This window comes from Carica papaya, chromosome 9 (assembly GCF_054855325.1).
Source record: "Carica papaya isolate Zhongbai chromosome 9, ASM5485532v1, whole genome shotgun sequence".
Taxonomy (NCBI): Eukaryota; Viridiplantae; Streptophyta; class Magnoliopsida; order Brassicales; family Caricaceae; genus Carica; species Carica papaya.
The window spans coordinates 30,942,043-30,958,681 of record NC_142317.1 but is presented as its reverse complement, the minus strand read 5'-3'; the positions used below and the strand labels follow the sequence as shown (position 1 = coordinate 30,958,681).

Here is a 16,639-nt window from a genome sequence, read left to right as displayed (position 1 = left end):
ACTTTTTGTTTAAACACGATTGAACGGTTCAGATCAAATCACGATGAACAGCCCAGATTTATTCCTTATTTTATTGCGATCAGACGGTACATATCAAACATGATGGATGGCCCAAATTAAAAGGGAACAGATATAAATAACTTTTTTCACACCAAACCCTAACCCTAGCCATTAGACTCCCCCACCGGAGAAGAAGACCCAGTCGCTAGGAAGGAAGCTGAATGTCGCCGCCGCTGCGCCGGAGCCACTTCTGACTGCCAAAAGAGGTAAAAATTTTATCATTTGCTCGAAATTCGATTTCAAACACTCTCATGGTCAAATTGGAGCAAAAAGACCAGCGAATTGACCTAAAACCGCGGGCAAAACCCAACGATTCTGTCTCAAAAAAATGTAAAAATTGCCTTCGATGAGGCCCTTCCCGATTCCCGTTCTGTGTAACTCTTCCACCATTGTAATCATTATTCCCTTCTCTACAAGTTGACCACAGCAAAACACCCAACCACAAAAGTGAGTAGGCGGAGCCGCCACACCGGAGAACCCTACTGTCGGTAAGTTTTAGTTTTTTCGACTTTTTTTGCCAACTGAGGCCCCTTAACGTGTTTTCTTGTAGAGATTGGTATAAAAATGGCCGAATTCGGCCAAAAATGGCTAAAAATAGCCAACCCAAGGCAAACCGTCGCCTACGGTGCCAAAATTTTAGAATTCGCCAAAAAGAGTTCCTAACACTGATTTTTGGTGTTTTTAGAATATTTCTAGGTACTTGAATTGTGTTTTAATCCCTGAATGAAAGTTCAGGGAACCCGGGGACCGCTAGTAGGTGCAGTCAAAAGTTTAGCATTTTGAACATCAATATGAGTAAGAATTCCTCACCCTATTTCCTGTTATGGAATTGAAGTTTAATTTTAAATAATATAGTGTTTTGAACATCAATATGAGTAAGAATCCCTCACCCTATTCCCTATTATGGAATTGAAGTTTAATTTTAAATAATATAGTGTTTTGTAAAACTTAAAAAATATTCATAATTAATTAGAAGTTACTAATGGAGCCGGAACCGATTATTTACTATTGTTTGCTATGATTAACCGATTGCTTGATTTTACCGTTTTCAAATGCATGATAATATACTGAAATTGGTATGATGATGCGATTGTATTCTTTTGATGCATGTTTTGCTTGTTTTATGTGATTACGATTGAATTGAGAAACTAGAAATTAAAGGTAAACGAAAAATTATTTGATTAAGTGGATGGATGAAACGACAGCCTTATTGGATATCCTAGGAGATTGTGGATAGATTAGGTACATAGGGAACCCTACCGTGAACATTGCTTCATACCGGACGGGGTATCGAGATTTAGTAATTTGGCGCTCATATCAAACGAAATATGAGGATGACTCGTTTCACTCTCATATTGGACGGGGTATTGAAGGATGGTATCTTTTGACGTTCATACCGAACGGGGTATGAGGCATGTTTCACCCTCATACCGGATGGAGTAGTGAGAGATGATATCTTTTGGTGCTCATACAGGACGGGGTATGGGGACGGCCCGTTAATTGAAAATGTAAAAAAGATGGTTTACGCGTAGTGGGGACATCCTTATGGACCCCCATGGATACTAGTAGACTGATAAAATGAAAAGTTGTTGTTTTGACTTATTGTGTATGAAATTATTATATGTGTTATGTTATTGACTCTATAGGTTATTTTTTTAGAAATCTCGCTACGGTAAGTATGCGGTAAATAATTTTATTTATGATAAACGGATTTACTTAAATTAAGAGCTTCATTAGTTGTTTTTATGATTTCTACCAACCTTCATTTCTGTATCGGTGAGTAGCGTGATATTCCTACTGGGTAGTGTAGCTCACTCTTTCATTAATCATTTTAGATCAAGAGGGTCAGGATCCAAAATTCAATCCACAAAATGATTGTGAGTAAGACGTTCAATTTGTTTGCTTTTAATTTATTTCTTTGGTTATTAGTTTTTTTAAAATGGTTATTCTCATAAGCCCTATTTGATACTTTTAGTTATTGCATAAGCAATGTAAATCTTTAACTATTTATTTCACTTCCACACTAAATTTATAATTTGTATCCTTTAAAGTTCCTGAGCCGTTACATATTTAGTATATAATGTGTACATAACATGAGTTGTATATAATATTATATTAATAAGAGTCTCTATAATATATATATATATACCCTTAAAAATAATCTATTGGAGTTCTATATTTTTATAAAATTGATTGATTAACTTGGAATAACTCTTCTAATAATTAAATCTCATATATTTGTTTTTTTTTATTTTTTTATTATAATAACTCACAACAATGGATATAATGCTTTTTTATTATATAAAAACAACTAAAATTTGCATGGCTGAATTGAATTTTTCTTCCACTGAAGTCAACCAAAATTAACAAATGAACAAGTTTGAACACTTTGAAATTTTATATTTGGATTCAAAGTTTCATACAATTTCTTATAATTATCACTTGAATTTTTTTTTTTTTTTTGGGATAAGATTTAGCCCGAATTGGTCGTAAGTTCATTTTGATCAAAATTTCCTAAATCAGTCAATCTGCGCAGGTTAGCACTGTGAACTGCAAGCGCAATTTAGCAAGAGGCCTTTCGTCGTTGATTGACGACTTAGAAAATCTCAACCACACGGAATTGAACTTTACAATGTCGTTCTTGGTGAGAGGGAACTCTAGTTTTTAACGATCCTGACGTCTTCCTTAGAAAGACCGCGGGTACTCTTTCCTTTTCTCCGTCACCTCTGCTAGAAAGTTTTCTAATTTTCTCGAGAAAATTTCAGATGCAGATGGGTAGGACGGGATTTATTGATCTCGAAAAGCATTTTGCGTTCTATGGGGCGTATCACAGCAACCCAGTTAATATTTTGATACACACCTTGTTTGTGTGGCCAATTTTTTTCACTTCTCTTATTCTCTTCTACTTTACCCCTTCTATATACGACCTCCCTCCAATTGGGTTTATTCCATCGGCCTTAAATCATGCCTTGGTTTTGAATTTTGGGTTTGTTTTTGCTTTGATGTATGCTTTGTTCTATGTTTTGTTGGACAAGAAAGCTGGGTCGTTGGCCGCTTTGATTTGCATGGTTTGCTGGGTTGGAGCAAGTTATATTGCTGTTCGGCTTGGCTATTCTCTGGCTTGGAAGGTAAGTCTTGTGATTAGTTGCTGAGAAATATGGTGTAAGGGGTAGAAGATTTTGGGTATCTGATTTGATTTGCTGTATTGATTTTAGTTCAATAAATTGAATTTTACAAAAGTATCATGCAGAACAAAGTTTTGATTTTGCATATATTTGTTTGTACTCGAGCAATAAACTCATGTGAAATCTGTTGTTTACTTCAGATTTTGACTTGTTTGTCATTTTGTTGCCACTGTTACTATCTACTTTTAGTATTCTTCCATTAAAGATTGTTTGGTTTTGTTTAGAGGTAGAACAAGTTATAGACCCCCTTCCTCCTCCTCAATGCTTTGTTAACAGAAACAAATGGGCGATCTGAATTTAAACAATCTGGCTGCCTTTCAATTTTGGTTCTGACAATATCACTTGCATATTTGTTTCTGTAAGGTATCATGTCTTCTGAGTGAGAGACATTATTTATTTTCTTATCCCCTTCTTAGTATCAAATGCATTATTGCAATTGGGTTCAAACAATATCTTCAGGTTCTAAAAGTGTGAGAAACTTAGAAAATTCTTTTCCATTCATCATTGAAATCCAAAATGTAAAACTGGGAAAAGAGTTTCTGAAATGATATATTAGTTGGGAAGAATAACAAGGTGTTTTGATGCTTCTGTGGACGATTCTTTTTCATCAAATGATATCACTAATTATGTCCATGAACTTCCCATTGTTATTATTGATTCATTCTTCTTCCATCTGTTCCTATAACTTATTAATCTTTTTTGTTGAATCTTTATGAGATGTAAAATAATAGCTGGGTTGGAGTCAGTGTCTTGCTTCATAAGGGTTCTCGGTTATATTGCTAATCTATTTCTCTATTTTCCATTTAATGCATTACAATGTGGGTTTATTGCATTACTTGTTGTCTCTGCCACTGTTTGCTGTCTTTATGTTGTTCTCATGAATATAAACACATTCTGTTTGTATTAGAGCGTATATTTATACTTTCTTTAATAAATTTTTTCTCTTGGGGTGGTGGGAAAGGGGTTTCAAGACCACTTTAGAAATGTAGATTGCAACTTTAATTGTTAGACAAAGCACTGGCAACCAGTTTGCTTTAAGCATGGGTGTTTTCCTCAGGTTGTTTGAACAGTTGCAGGGGCGAATAATGGCTCTTGTTTTGTTTAAATGCTATTTGACATGGGTAGGTGTTCCACAGTACTTGCATTTAGTGGTCATTAAGTTTTGTTCTAGAATATTTGAAAAATGCACTTATGTTAGCTGGGAAGCTATAGATCGTTTAATGAAGGAAAAAGACAGTGAACAACAGTGAAAGGTTTCCATTAGGTAGAACTACAGTGATCTATGCTTAAGGATTCTAACTGAAGCTGGGATTCCATAAGAAGACATTGAACAAATAGATACCCAATATAGTTTTCATTTTGTTTTATTTCAATTGAACGAGTCACTTCTTTTTTCATTTTTCTTTCAGCAAGAAGCACTTTCATGTTTTACTTTTAAGTTGCTTTTGTTTTTATTTGATTTTCTTTTTAAAAAGGAAAAGGAAAAAAAAAATTCTAAACCATGTTATGGGATTTCATTCTAGAACTTGTCAAATTTGAACAGATATAGATCGTTTGATGAAGGTAAAAGACGGTGAACAACACTGAAAGGTTTGCATTAGGTAGAACTACAGTGATCTTTAGCTTGAGGCTTCTAACTGAAGTTGGGATTCCATAAGAAGAAATTGAACGAGTAGATAACCATCAAGCATTTCGTTTTGTTTTATTTCAATTGAACAAGTCAACCTTTTTTTTCTTTCAGCAAGAAGTAGTTTCATTTTTTACTTTTAAGTTGCTTTTGTTTTTATCTGATTTTATTTGAAAATGAAAAGGAAAAAAAATTCTAAACCATGTTATGGGATGTCATTCTAGCACTTGTTAAGTTTGAACAAATATAGATCATTTAATGAAAAGACGGCGAACAACAGTGAAAGGTTTCCATGAGGTAGAACTACAGTGATCTATAGCTTAAGGCTTCTAACTGAAGTTGGGATTCCGTAAGAAGACATTGAACAAGTAGATAACCATCAAGCTTTTCGTTTTGTTTTATTTCAATTGAACTGAGTCACTTCTTTTTTCTTTTTATTTTTTTTTTATTTTAGCAAGAAGTAGTTTCATGTTTTACTTTTAGGTTGCTTTTGTTTTTATCTGATTTTCTTTTAAAATGAAAAGGTTAAAAAACCAAGTTATGGGATGTTGTTTTAGCACTTGTTCAATTTGAACTTTATTTCTTACTTGTGATTTCTGACATCAATAACATTGACTGACTTTCAGGTTGTGCTAGCGGCCCAATTGATCTGCTGGACAGGACAGTTTCTTGGCCATGGGGTATTTGAGGTAAGTGCAATTTTGAGATACAGCAATTCCATTTCCTCATTATTTTAAAGATATCAGTCGATTAATTTATATAAGCCGCCCGACAAAATATTCTTGTACAGAAAAGAGCACCGGCTCTTTTGGACAATCTTGCTCAAGCTTTCCTAATGGCTCCTTTCTTTGTGTTGCTGGAGGTAAGAATTCTTCCCTTGCCTCTTGAATTTCTCTTGAACTACTTAGCTAAGGGTTTTGAATTGGTTAAAAAAAAAATGAATTTGGTTATGTGGTAGGTGCTTCAAACTGTGTTTGGATACGAGCCATATCCAGGGTTTCTTGCAACTGTGAGAGCGAAGATAGATACTGAAATCAAGGACTGGCAAGAAAGGAAAATGAAGAAAATATCTTAGACAAATTGAATCTCTGTAGTCTTGCTGAAGAGAAGGGTTTTATTCCCCTTCTCTTGTGAAATTAATGTATACACTTTAAGTATTTAGGGGCAATTCATTCAATCGGCCTTTTTAAGCTTGTAGTATTTGAGATTTATAAGTTGATGAATCATGGGCTGTTTGGTTTTACCTTTTTTTATTTTTTATTTTTTAACAAGAAAAAGTAGTCAAATTTTACATGATCGTAGAGGGAAATTAAAATATATATATATGTAAAGTGTTGATTAATTAGATTTGAAGTTTATTGAAATCTTATTTTTAACATATCGGATCTTACATAACATTTATATAAGAATCAAATGTTTTCACGTGTTTAAGTGTTAGATATGTGAAAAATGATTCATTATAAATTACTACGAAAGAAAGTAATTTAAATAAATTTTTAAAAGTAGATGATATATGAACATAAAAATATTACAAAAATTAATTTGAATATAATTAAATAGTATAAGAACTATTTAAACGATAACAATCTCTTTTTAAGTGCTTATTATGGTCAAAATTTGATCCTTATTAAATTTCTAACTTTATCAAGTTCAATGTATATCAAAAACCAAAGAAAGGGAAGTTTGGTAAAGTAATAAAAGTGGAGAAGTCAAAGTAGAAAAGATTTAATTAACTCTTAATGTTATAATCATATTTAATTATTTTTGTTGCTAAGTAAAAGATGGGAAAGGAAAATGCCCAAACCCCAAAACCCAACCAAAGCATTCTTCTATTCTCTATTTATGCTCGTAAACGACACCGTCTTGATATTCTTAATTTTATCTCTAGGGAAGAGAAAAAGTCAGAAAGGTAAATTGATTGAGCTTGACACAAGGGTGTTGTCTAAAACTCTTAATACTTCTCGTTCGATTACTTTCGGAGAATAAAAGAAAATGATATATTTACAAGTTATTTTACATTATGGTATGGATATGTTCTTTAAAACTTTCTTATGGATATGCTCCTTTCATTCATTTGAATTATAATACTGTTAATCTAGTGAATGAGATTAATGAGTTTGAGAAGTTGAATTTTCTTAATCTAGACATGTTTGTTATTGTTTTGAAAAAGACTTTTATTTTTTACTTGTCTTAAACTATTTGATAAATCATTTCACATGATATAGTAAACCTTTAAGTGTTTCTCTCACTAATAACGTTTATATATATATATATTTTTTTTTTATTTTCACATATCTAGATTGAAGTTCATCCTTTGTGGACTTGGCATAGGCTACATAAGAAATTTTTGCTCATTTGTTCAGTGCTTAAATTGCATGGTAATCACGAGGACTAATGATGATGTACGATTTTCACCCTCATACAAGCCACCCAACATCTAGCCTAGTCGAATCAACTTCAAGAATTCCACTAATTTTGCTAGCAATAAGAATATTATTAAGTTTATTCAAAAGTGCAAAAGACATGAAAAATATTTGAATTTAGAATATTGATTCAAATTAAATATAGTTCATCAAGAGAATAAATATAATTGTATTATTTAAGTCTATTAAATTTACTTGAACATTTATAAAAATATCTTATAATTTTTTAACTTTTAGTAATATTTTATAATTTTAAATTGATAAAGTGTGTAAAAAAAAAAAAATTACACTTTAAATTTAAAGATAGTTTACCCATATATATATAATTATGAACATCTGAATTATTTTGTCTAGAAATTAAAGTTCAATTCAATTCATAATGAGTTGAGGAGCCAATCAAAGAAGGGTAAAAAGTTTTATCCTTGGTATGCCCCAATAGAAAAATAGGACCGAACAAAAGTGATAAGCTTTTCGCTATATAAAATTGTTTTTTTTTTAATTTTTATTTTATTTAACTCTATACAAAATTATTCATTTTACAAAATCATAGAGATTATTTACTAATGAAGAGAACAATAATATAGACAATGATAAAATTAGAAAATTTTAAAATATTATGTTTAGTGTTTTCTAGAAACATATTTCATTCATGCTTCCATTATGGTATAAATCTCATACCTTTTAATGAACAAATATATGCATGAATTCATGAATTTGAAAAATAAAAAATAAAAAAAGAATTGGGGGTGATGGATCTTGCTCCCTTTCCACTTTCCAAAATTCAATTTTTTTAATCATCAAAATAGAAATATGCTTTAAGTTTTACATTCATAACATATTTAATAAAATTAATTTGGTTATTTACTCCTAATCTCCAGATTATATGCATAGAGTTTTAGATGAGTTGTCTTTAGTCAAAATTTACAAGGAATATATACATAATATATGAAAAAAAAATTATAATTAATGATTACTAGACACCAAAATTTAGAGGAAGGCTAAAACAAACTGCCAAGCTTCCTTACATTCCACGTTTCTATCTTCCCCCATAACACCAGTATTTAGGGGCTTTTGTTCCTTCTCACTTCCTTTTCTCTTAACATCTCTCCACTTTTCAGGTCTGCAACTTTTTATTTCCATGGCTTCTCATCCTCCTCTTTTCTTCTTCTTCTTCTTCTTCTTCTTCTTCTCCTTCTTGTTTTAATCTCTGTCTTTATTCCTAACTTCTTTTACCTTTTTAGTTCAAGTCTTTCCATTTCAAATCTTTTTGCTTGGGCTTTCTCTATAAGCTGTTTTGGACACAGAGCAGTATTTATATAAAGAAATCGCAGCAACCCATTTCGTATATTTTAAAAAGTTTGAGACTTTAGGAGGAAGAGAATTAGGGTTTTAGCGTTTGTTTTTCAGAGAATGGAAAGAAACGTTTCTGGTAAGGAAGATGATCAGATGGATTTGCCACCGGGATTTAGGTTTCATCCAACTGATGAAGAGCTCATATCTCACTACTTACACAAGAAGGTTATTGGTATGAATTTCTCTGCTAGAGCCATTGGAGAGGTGGATTTGAACAAGTCTGAGCCATGGGAATTGCCATGTAAGTTCCTTCGCAACATAATTTATTTCTTTCATGGTATTTATGTTTTTTTTCTGAAAATTTTCTTTTCGGTTGTTTGGATGAAGGGAAAGCAAAAATGGGTGAGAAAGAATGGTACTTTTTCTGTGTGAGAGACAGAAAATACCCAACTGGGTTAAGGACTAATAGAGCAACTGATGCTGGTTACTGGAAGGCAACAGGGAAAGATAAAGAAATTTACAGAGGAAAATCTTTAGTTGGGATGAAGAAAACCCTAGTTTTCTATAAAGGTAGAGCTCCTAAGGGGGAAAAAACTAACTGGGTCATGCATGAATATAGATTGGAGGGTAAATACTCTGTACATAATCTCCCCAAAACTGCCAAGGTATTGTTTTTTTCTTTTCTTTCTTCTCCTATTTTTAAAAGCTCAAATTGAGAGATCTATTAACTCACAACTTAATTATATTTCATTATTCGTTGTTTGTGTAGAATGAATGGGTGATTTGTAGAGTTTTCCAAAAGAGCTGTGGTGGGAAGAAAATTCATATCTCAGGATTGGTAAAGATGAGTTCATTTGGAAATGAATTGGGGATTTCTGGTTTACCACCATTAACAGATTCTTTACCTTACAATCCCAAAACCAAAGCTTTTGCAGAATCAGCTTACGTGCCCTGCTTCTCCAACAATCCTATTGATGTTCGAACAAACCAAAACCAATTCAACAATCCTCTCGTGGCAAATCAATTTGATACTTTCCCATTCTCATCAAATTCATTCTACTCTCCCCAAACTCTGCAACTCCCTGGTGGGTCTGTTCTAATCCAAGATCAGTCACTTCTAAAGGCCTTGATTGAAAACCATGGGCAAACCACAGAGAGGGACAAGATGATAAGTGCTTCACAGGAAACTGGTTTGTCTTCTGAAATCAACAACGAAATCTCTTCTGTCATGTCCAATCTTGAAATGGGTAAAAGATCATTTGGTGATCAACAACACCCACCTTCTACTTCAACTCAACCTGTGGATCTGGACTGTTTCTGGAGTTACTGAAACAATACATGTATATATATATATATATATATATATATATATAGAGAGAGAGAGAGAGAGAGAGAGAGAGATATGTATATGTATATGTATATGTATATGTATATGATGATAATATACTGGAGGGTTCATATATGGGTTTACCAAATATTGTTTTTGAGAAGATGGTGTTGTGGGTCTGTGGAAAGATTTCCAAAATCTAAATAAAAAAACTGAAAGAAAATGGAAGGTATAATATTTTATGTGAGAAATTGTATGAAACATTTTGAAATTGTATAATATTTTAATTTTTGATACTTGGATTTGTCACACGCATATGGGATTCAGTTGGTGGCTACCTGATCTTACTTTTTGTTTGTTCTTTCTCTCTAAAATGATCAGAAAATTCAAACAAATAACATTCCCCTACCATTTCTGTTGTAAATCAATGAGAACATGACTTTCATTCTTGATATATATATTTTTTTATATATTAAAAAAATAATAATAATCTTGAAATACCACTTTTGTTAAATGGAGATTCAATCTTGGTCCCCATTATTTTCAAGAATTATTAGTTGTTTCAAATGAATTAATTTGTAACATTTTATATAATTTGTTGATTCGTATGTATTTATTTAAGATATCATTTAATGTTGTAGACGTGCTAGACGATATATATAATTCTTATCTCTGGAAATAAATCAATTACTTCGATGCTTTAAAATACGAATTAAATTATCGTACTACCATACAAGTTATATATAAAGTATGATTTATTTTTTATTCTTTTAGTCCGCGAATACTCTCTTAGAATGAAAACGAAAGAGTGTGAGACCGCATTTCATGTGTATTTTTATTTTATTATTTATTATATTATTATTAATATTTTAATATTATTCAACCGGCAAGTCCAATCAAATTTTTTTTCCAATGTGGTTGATGAGTTCGTATGAATCTTAAAATTCACAAAAGAAGTGTTTTAGAAGATGAAGTCAATTGTGGTTAAAAAAGTAGGGGATGGAAAGGAGAAACCGTTTGCATTACTTGCACTGGACACCTAATTTGATCTTATCCTACTTCTTTTTAATGCTTTTTTTTCTTTTTTTAATGGGATGGATTGAGTAAATTACACCTTGATTTTTGATTGCATAAATTCAAAAATTCTTTTAAAGTCTAATTTTAAGAACAATAAACACAAAAATTCTGGAAATAATTGCATATTGGAATTGAAATGGAACTAAATTAGACAATTGTAATAATATTTGTTGCAAATAAAATTGTGGTTAACGATAAAATACTCTTATTTGTCGTCATAATAAGCTTTTAATATCGGTCTTTTTATTAATATACCGAACAATTTTTTTTAAGGTAAATTTACTAATTAATTGATATACATTATTTTTTATTCAACAAAAAAAAAAATTGTTAATTGTGACGAAGAACATAATTACAAATAGATAGTATAAAGTTTAGTAATAATTATGACAAAAAATTGTCACAGATAAATAACAAGTGATCCGTAACATGTGTGAGGTGATGATGAAATAATGTTTTTGTGACAACTTTGTCAAAGATGAAAAATTGGCTAGTGAATAAAAGATTTTTGTATGATGAAAAAAGGGGGCACAAATTATTCAAAAATCATCCTACATGTTTTTATAGGGATTGTTTTGCTTATGACAAAAATGATTTGCCTACATTTTGGATAAAACTTATTGCAATTAAGAAAAAAAAATTATTGTAGATTTTGGTCATAAATTTCAACATAAATAGTAGTAGTAAATTTATAATGAGTATTTAAAATCTTACTTAATTTAACGAAATATCATTTTAAATTATTTATTAAAAACTATATCAAAATTTACTAAAAATGTAAAATATAAAATTTAATATATACACAACTAATAATAATCACTAAACAATAGAGAGATCAAATGCATTTTTTAGATGGGTTTTGGGGGGCTCTCTGGTCTCATTTTAGGCTTAGTTTTTATCCTAAATCTTAAGCTGGGGTCAATGTGGCTAGGATGACCAGGGTTGGAACATTAGCTAATACGCAAGATATGATGTTAGTGGTATTATGAAGTACTATGGCAATGATATGTCAAAGGATCTGTTACCAATTGCTAAATAAGGGTTAGAGTTCATCCTAAGTTTATTGAAGTAGGAAAAAACAAATACATTAACTTTTTTATTAGAATAATTATTACTGATGTAATGACTGTTGCATTCGATTGTTGTCTCTTACTCTACTACTAAGTAAGGTAAAATATTCTTCTTTCCAACAGTAGATATCCTTCTCTCTTTGATATAGATCAATATAAACTTGTATTTATTGTTTAATTCATCCCTATGTACCTCCAACTTAGAGGATAACTCCTTAGAACTTTGGATTCTCTATAATGTCAAGGCCATCAATGGGTGGTAGGTATGATTATCAAAAACCTATTATTCAAGTCTTTAGAATTCATTATTGTATGCATTTGTTAATGCTTGTTGTCACCACTTTAACTCCTCTTGTCATGATTGTATAGGGGGTTTTATTAAGCCCGTTGAGATTATTAGTTTACTCCTTTAATTGTCACTCCTAGTAGACCTTAAAATCGCACTACATTGCTCATGAATAAATAAGAAGATTTAATAATTTTCTTGAGTTAATAGTTATAATACATAATATTTCTTATTAAAATATAAAAAAATTTCAGTCAACAAAGTGATTATTATCATTCTTATGCATTTTAAGTATCAATTTTCGGCTATATCTAGGTGCCCTACCTAATTGTATTTTCTACAAGAAAAAAAACTACATTAACATAAAATTAATTAAGAATAACTACTTAATAATTATTATTAAGTAAATTACTATTTATCTATTATGGTGCTCCTCAACGAGGTTGGAGCCATCAAATTGGAGGCTAGATATAATATCACTCAATATAGTTGTTGTTATCCTTTCTATGATTATTTGGTTTGTCACATGCACACGATAAAACATGTTCCTAAACCTAGCCCTGGGCATTCTAGTGGCATGATTTTAGACCACCCATGCTCTAAATTCATGTGATGACATACAATCTTCGTAGTTTTCTACATATCCTTGATACAAAGATTAAAAAGAACTAACTTATAATATATGTATAGATATCATTACAATTCGAATCATCTTATTTTTTAAACATGTCACTTAATAAGTTCTAAATACATTAAAATTAAGACTTTAAGCAGAATATCATGCTATGTATAAAAATCCAATAGTCATGTTGTAGGGTTATGAGTAAAATTTTATTTAACATCTACTATAGTTATCATGCTTAAGATGTAGCAAAATCAAGTTAGGATCAAGGAACTTAAACTTTTTAATGAGAAATTGATTCAGTATCTAAATATGCTTCATTCTTCCTTTAACTAAGTGGTTATTATTTTTCTCTTTAATTTTTTAGCATATGACGTTCCTATTTACCTACAATCAACGAGATGTCATTCTTTTGTAACTCATGCATACAGAAGAATCAAATTGTTGTTATTTATCTTTGAAAGACAAACGATTGTGTCTATGCTTGGACATATCTTTTCCTTATCAACAAACCTCTAGTTATTGAAAGTGAGACTATTATTAGCTTGTTTGAAGCTTAGTTGTCCAATAGGGTTTTAGCACATCACCATCTCTAATGACTTGAAATTGGTTATCCAACCTTTTTGTTCTGGAGCTTTTGTTTAACTTTTAATTCTCATTTTTATTTCTTGTATAAGTTAATGGTTCATCCATGGTTAATGTAAAGACCCGGAGCCTTGGATAAAATAAAATCATAATTTAAATGCAGAAGTATATAATAACGTTAGGGTTTATATTCCTTACACATAAATTAGCATGCCTAATAGGGTTACAGAAATGTCCATTTCACAGCGGTTCATAAAAAAAATGTAATAAAATATGAAAATAGAAAATAAGTGTTGTAAGGAGGTTAACCTCCACTAGCTCTTGATAGAATTCAGGGAGACATCTACTCACAGCCCTCATGCTGATCAAGATCTTGATCTTGATCTTCTTGATATGAAATGGTTAATAGGGGGAGTGAGCTACACTAACCCAATAAGAATATCACACTACTTATCGATACAGAAAATGAAGGTCGGTAAAAATCATAAAAATAACCAATGGAGTTCTTAATTTAAGTAAATTCATTTATCATAAGGAAAAATATTTATTGCATACTTTTCGTTGTGAAATTTTCAAAATCGACCTATAGAGACAATAACTCAAATAACATTATGATCTCATATTTAAGTGAAGAAGAACAAAAACTTTCTCTTTTTTATTTTGCTTACTGGTATTCTTGGGAGTCCATAGGGGTGTCCCACTACACGTGAACCTAATATATAAACTTGTTAACTAACCGGCTGTCCCCATACTCTGTCCAGTATGAGTGCCAAAAATATTATCCCTCGATACCCCATCCGATATGAGGTAACGTTCATGATAGGGTTCCCTATGTATCTGATCAGTCCACCATCTTTCAAGATATCCAGTAAGATAAACATTTATTAATTCACATAACCAAGTAATTTTTCGTTTACATATTAATTTCAAATTTCACAAATCAACCGTAAATCATGCAAGACAAGCGATATATGCATCAAGAAAGCACAACTGAATTATTTAACCATTCTAATATATTATCATATATCTAAAGTTGTAAAATTAAATAATCAGTTAAACATGACAAATAAATAACTAGCTAGTTCTGACTCTATTAGTGACCTGTAATTATTTTTAAAATTTTTTAAATTTCACAATATACCATATTATTATTTATTAAACTTCAATTCTATAACAGGGAATAAAGTGATGGATTCTTACTCAAATCGGTATCTGAAACACTAAACTTTCTACTATGCCTACTAACGGTCCTTGGGTTTCATGAATTTTTCTGTAGAGATTAAAACACGCTTTACGTACCTAAAAATATTCTCAAAATCCAAAATTAATATTAAAAATTCTTTTTGGCCAATTTTGGAGTTCTGGCACGGCAGCGGTAGTTTACCTCGGCCTGACCATTTTTAACTAGTTTTGGCCAAATTCGACTGCCTTTATACATATCCCTGCAAAAAAATACGTTATGAGGCATCGATTAGCCGAAAAAATTAGAAACCGAAAACCTACAGGTGGTGGAGTTTTTCAGGTGCAGCGGTTCCCCTGACTCACCTTTGCGGCTGAGATTTTTTCTTCAGCCAACCTGTAGAAAAGAAAACGCTAAATACAACGGTGAAAAAATCATACGAAATAAGAAACGAAAAGGGGCTTATCAGAGGAGATTGCGTATTTTTCCTGTGGCAGCTTCGCTGAGCTTTGCCCATGGTTTCCGGCTCACCCGCTATTCATTTTGCTCTGATGTGGCCATAGGAGTGCTCAGAATTCAATTCCGAGCAAGTAGGATAAGTTTTACCTTTTTTGACAATCGGTAGTCGGCTCCCTTCTCTCGCGGGAGGCTGGCGATTAGGGTTCGAGTTCAATATTATGCAAAATATTTATACTCATCTGGTGATAATTTGAGTTGTTCATCACGTTTGATCTCGACCGTTCGATCGAGCCTAAGGAAGAAACAAATCTAGGAAGTTTATTATGTTTGATCTCGACTATCCGATTATGCCTAAGGAAGAAACGGATCTGGACTGTCGACGCACGTGGGATCGCTTTTGGGTCGTCCGATCGCGAGGCACGTGGATCGCCAGCGTGACCTCCCACGTGGCATCGAGTTAGTGTGCCTTGTCACATGACGCGCTTTGATTCGTCAAGGTTGCTGACTGAGCGGTCCTATGTGGCCAAATTTTCTTTATTTACATTCTGACTCTCAGTTTCTGATTTTTCTTTCAAAAATACCATCTGAACCCAAATTTTCACCCATTTTTCCTAAAATTATTTTTAATCTCATCCCTAATTTATTTATTCTCAAATATAACAAAAATTTCATTAAATTAATTTTTAAAATATATTTTTATACATCTCTAAATTAACAAAATTTATCCCAGGCCAATATTTCGGACCTGGGTATTACAACTCTCCCCCTTTAAAATGGTCTCTCAAATTTATCACTTTCACTTAATCAAATAGTTGGGATACTGGACTCTGAAACCTGATTCTAGCTCCCATGTTGTTTTTCTTTGTGTGTAATTCTGTCACAGGACCTTAACGAATGGAATTTTTCGGTTGTGGAGTACTCTGCTCTTTCGGTCTACAATATCCACAAGTACTTTCTCATAGGACAGATCCTTCTAAAGTGAAAGGGGCTCGTGGGCCAAGATGTGAGAGGGGTCCGAGTTGTACTTGTGTAGCATACATACATGAAATATATTATGGACTCTAGATAGTTCTGGAGGTAATGCCAGTTTGTAGGCAACTATATCAATCCTGTCTAAGATCTCAAATGGCCCAATAAACTGGAAATTTAATTTTTTTCTCTTACAAAACCTACTGATTCTCTTGAAAGGAGTGATCTTGAGGAACACTCGATCATCTTTTTTAAATTCTAAATGCCTCATCTGGGTGTCCGCATAACTCTTCTGTCTGCTTTGAGCCATCTGAATCTTCTTTCTGATCTTAACTATTTTGGTTGTAGTCTTCTCCACAAGATCTGGGTTGAATAATTTCTTATCACCCACATTTTTTCAACAGATTAACGATCTGTATGGGCAGCCATATAATGCCTCGTACGGAGCCATGCCGATACATTTTTGATAATTGTTA

At 31.9% G+C, this 16,639-nt stretch overlaps 2 protein-coding genes across 3 annotated transcripts; both read left to right on the top strand.

Annotated features, from left to right (window-relative positions):
* Positions 1-2,676: 2,676 nt before the first annotated feature.
* Positions 2,677-6,115, top strand: LOC110810100 (2-hydroxy-palmitic acid dioxygenase mpo1). Of its 2 annotated transcripts, none has more exons than XM_022036168.2 (4): positions 2,677-3,188; positions 5,499-5,561; positions 5,668-5,734; positions 5,831-6,115. In XM_022036168.2, the coding sequence occupies exons 1-4, from the start codon at positions 2,826-2,828 to the stop codon at positions 5,902-5,904; spliced, it is 567 nt and encodes a 188-aa protein (XP_021891860.1). In that variant the 5' UTR covers positions 2,677-2,825; the 3' UTR covers positions 5,905-6,115. The 2 variants fall into 2 exon arrangements, with proteins under 2 accessions (XP_021891860.1, XP_021891859.1); XM_022036167.2 differs by having other exon boundaries at positions 2,679-3,188; positions 5,663-5,734.
* A 2,397-nt stretch (positions 6,116-8,512) lies between these two features.
* NAC100 (NAC domain containing protein 100) lies at positions 8,513-10,166 on the top strand. The gene is made up of 3 exons (XM_022036185.2): positions 8,513-8,889; positions 8,976-9,253; positions 9,358-10,166. The coding sequence occupies exons 1-3, from the start codon at positions 8,706-8,708 to the stop codon at positions 9,916-9,918; spliced, it is 1,023 nt and encodes a 340-aa protein (XP_021891877.2). The 5' UTR covers positions 8,513-8,705; the 3' UTR covers positions 9,919-10,166.
* The last annotated feature ends 6,473 nt before the right edge of the window (positions 10,167-16,639 follow it).

What these genes read in the sequence shown, in the direction of transcription:
- LOC110810100 (XM_022036167.2), top strand. Translation starts at nt 2,826, where the DNA reads ATGCAGATGGGTAGGACGGGATTTATTGATCTCGAAAAGCATTTTGCG. An exon ending in TTGGCCATGGGGTATTTGAG is followed by an intron (nt 5,562 to 5,662) that starts GTAAGTGCAATT and finishes ATTCTTGTACAG; the next exon opens with AAAAGAGCACCGGCTCTTTT. An exon ending in CTTTCTTTGTGTTGCTGGAG is followed by an intron (nt 5,735 to 5,830) that starts GTAAGAATTCTT and finishes GTTATGTGGTAG; the next exon opens with GTGCTTCAAACTGTGTTTGG.
- NAC100 (XM_022036185.2), top strand. Translation starts at nt 8,706, where the DNA reads ATGGAAAGAAACGTTTCTGGTAAGGAAGATGATCAGATGGATTTGCCA. An exon ending in TGAGCCATGGGAATTGCCAT is followed by an intron (nt 8,890 to 8,975) that starts GTAAGTTCCTTC and finishes GTTTGGATGAAG; the next exon opens with GGAAAGCAAAAATGGGTGAG. An exon ending in ATCTCCCCAAAACTGCCAAG is followed by an intron (nt 9,254 to 9,357) that starts GTATTGTTTTTT and finishes TTGTTTGTGTAG; the next exon opens with AATGAATGGGTGATTTGTAG.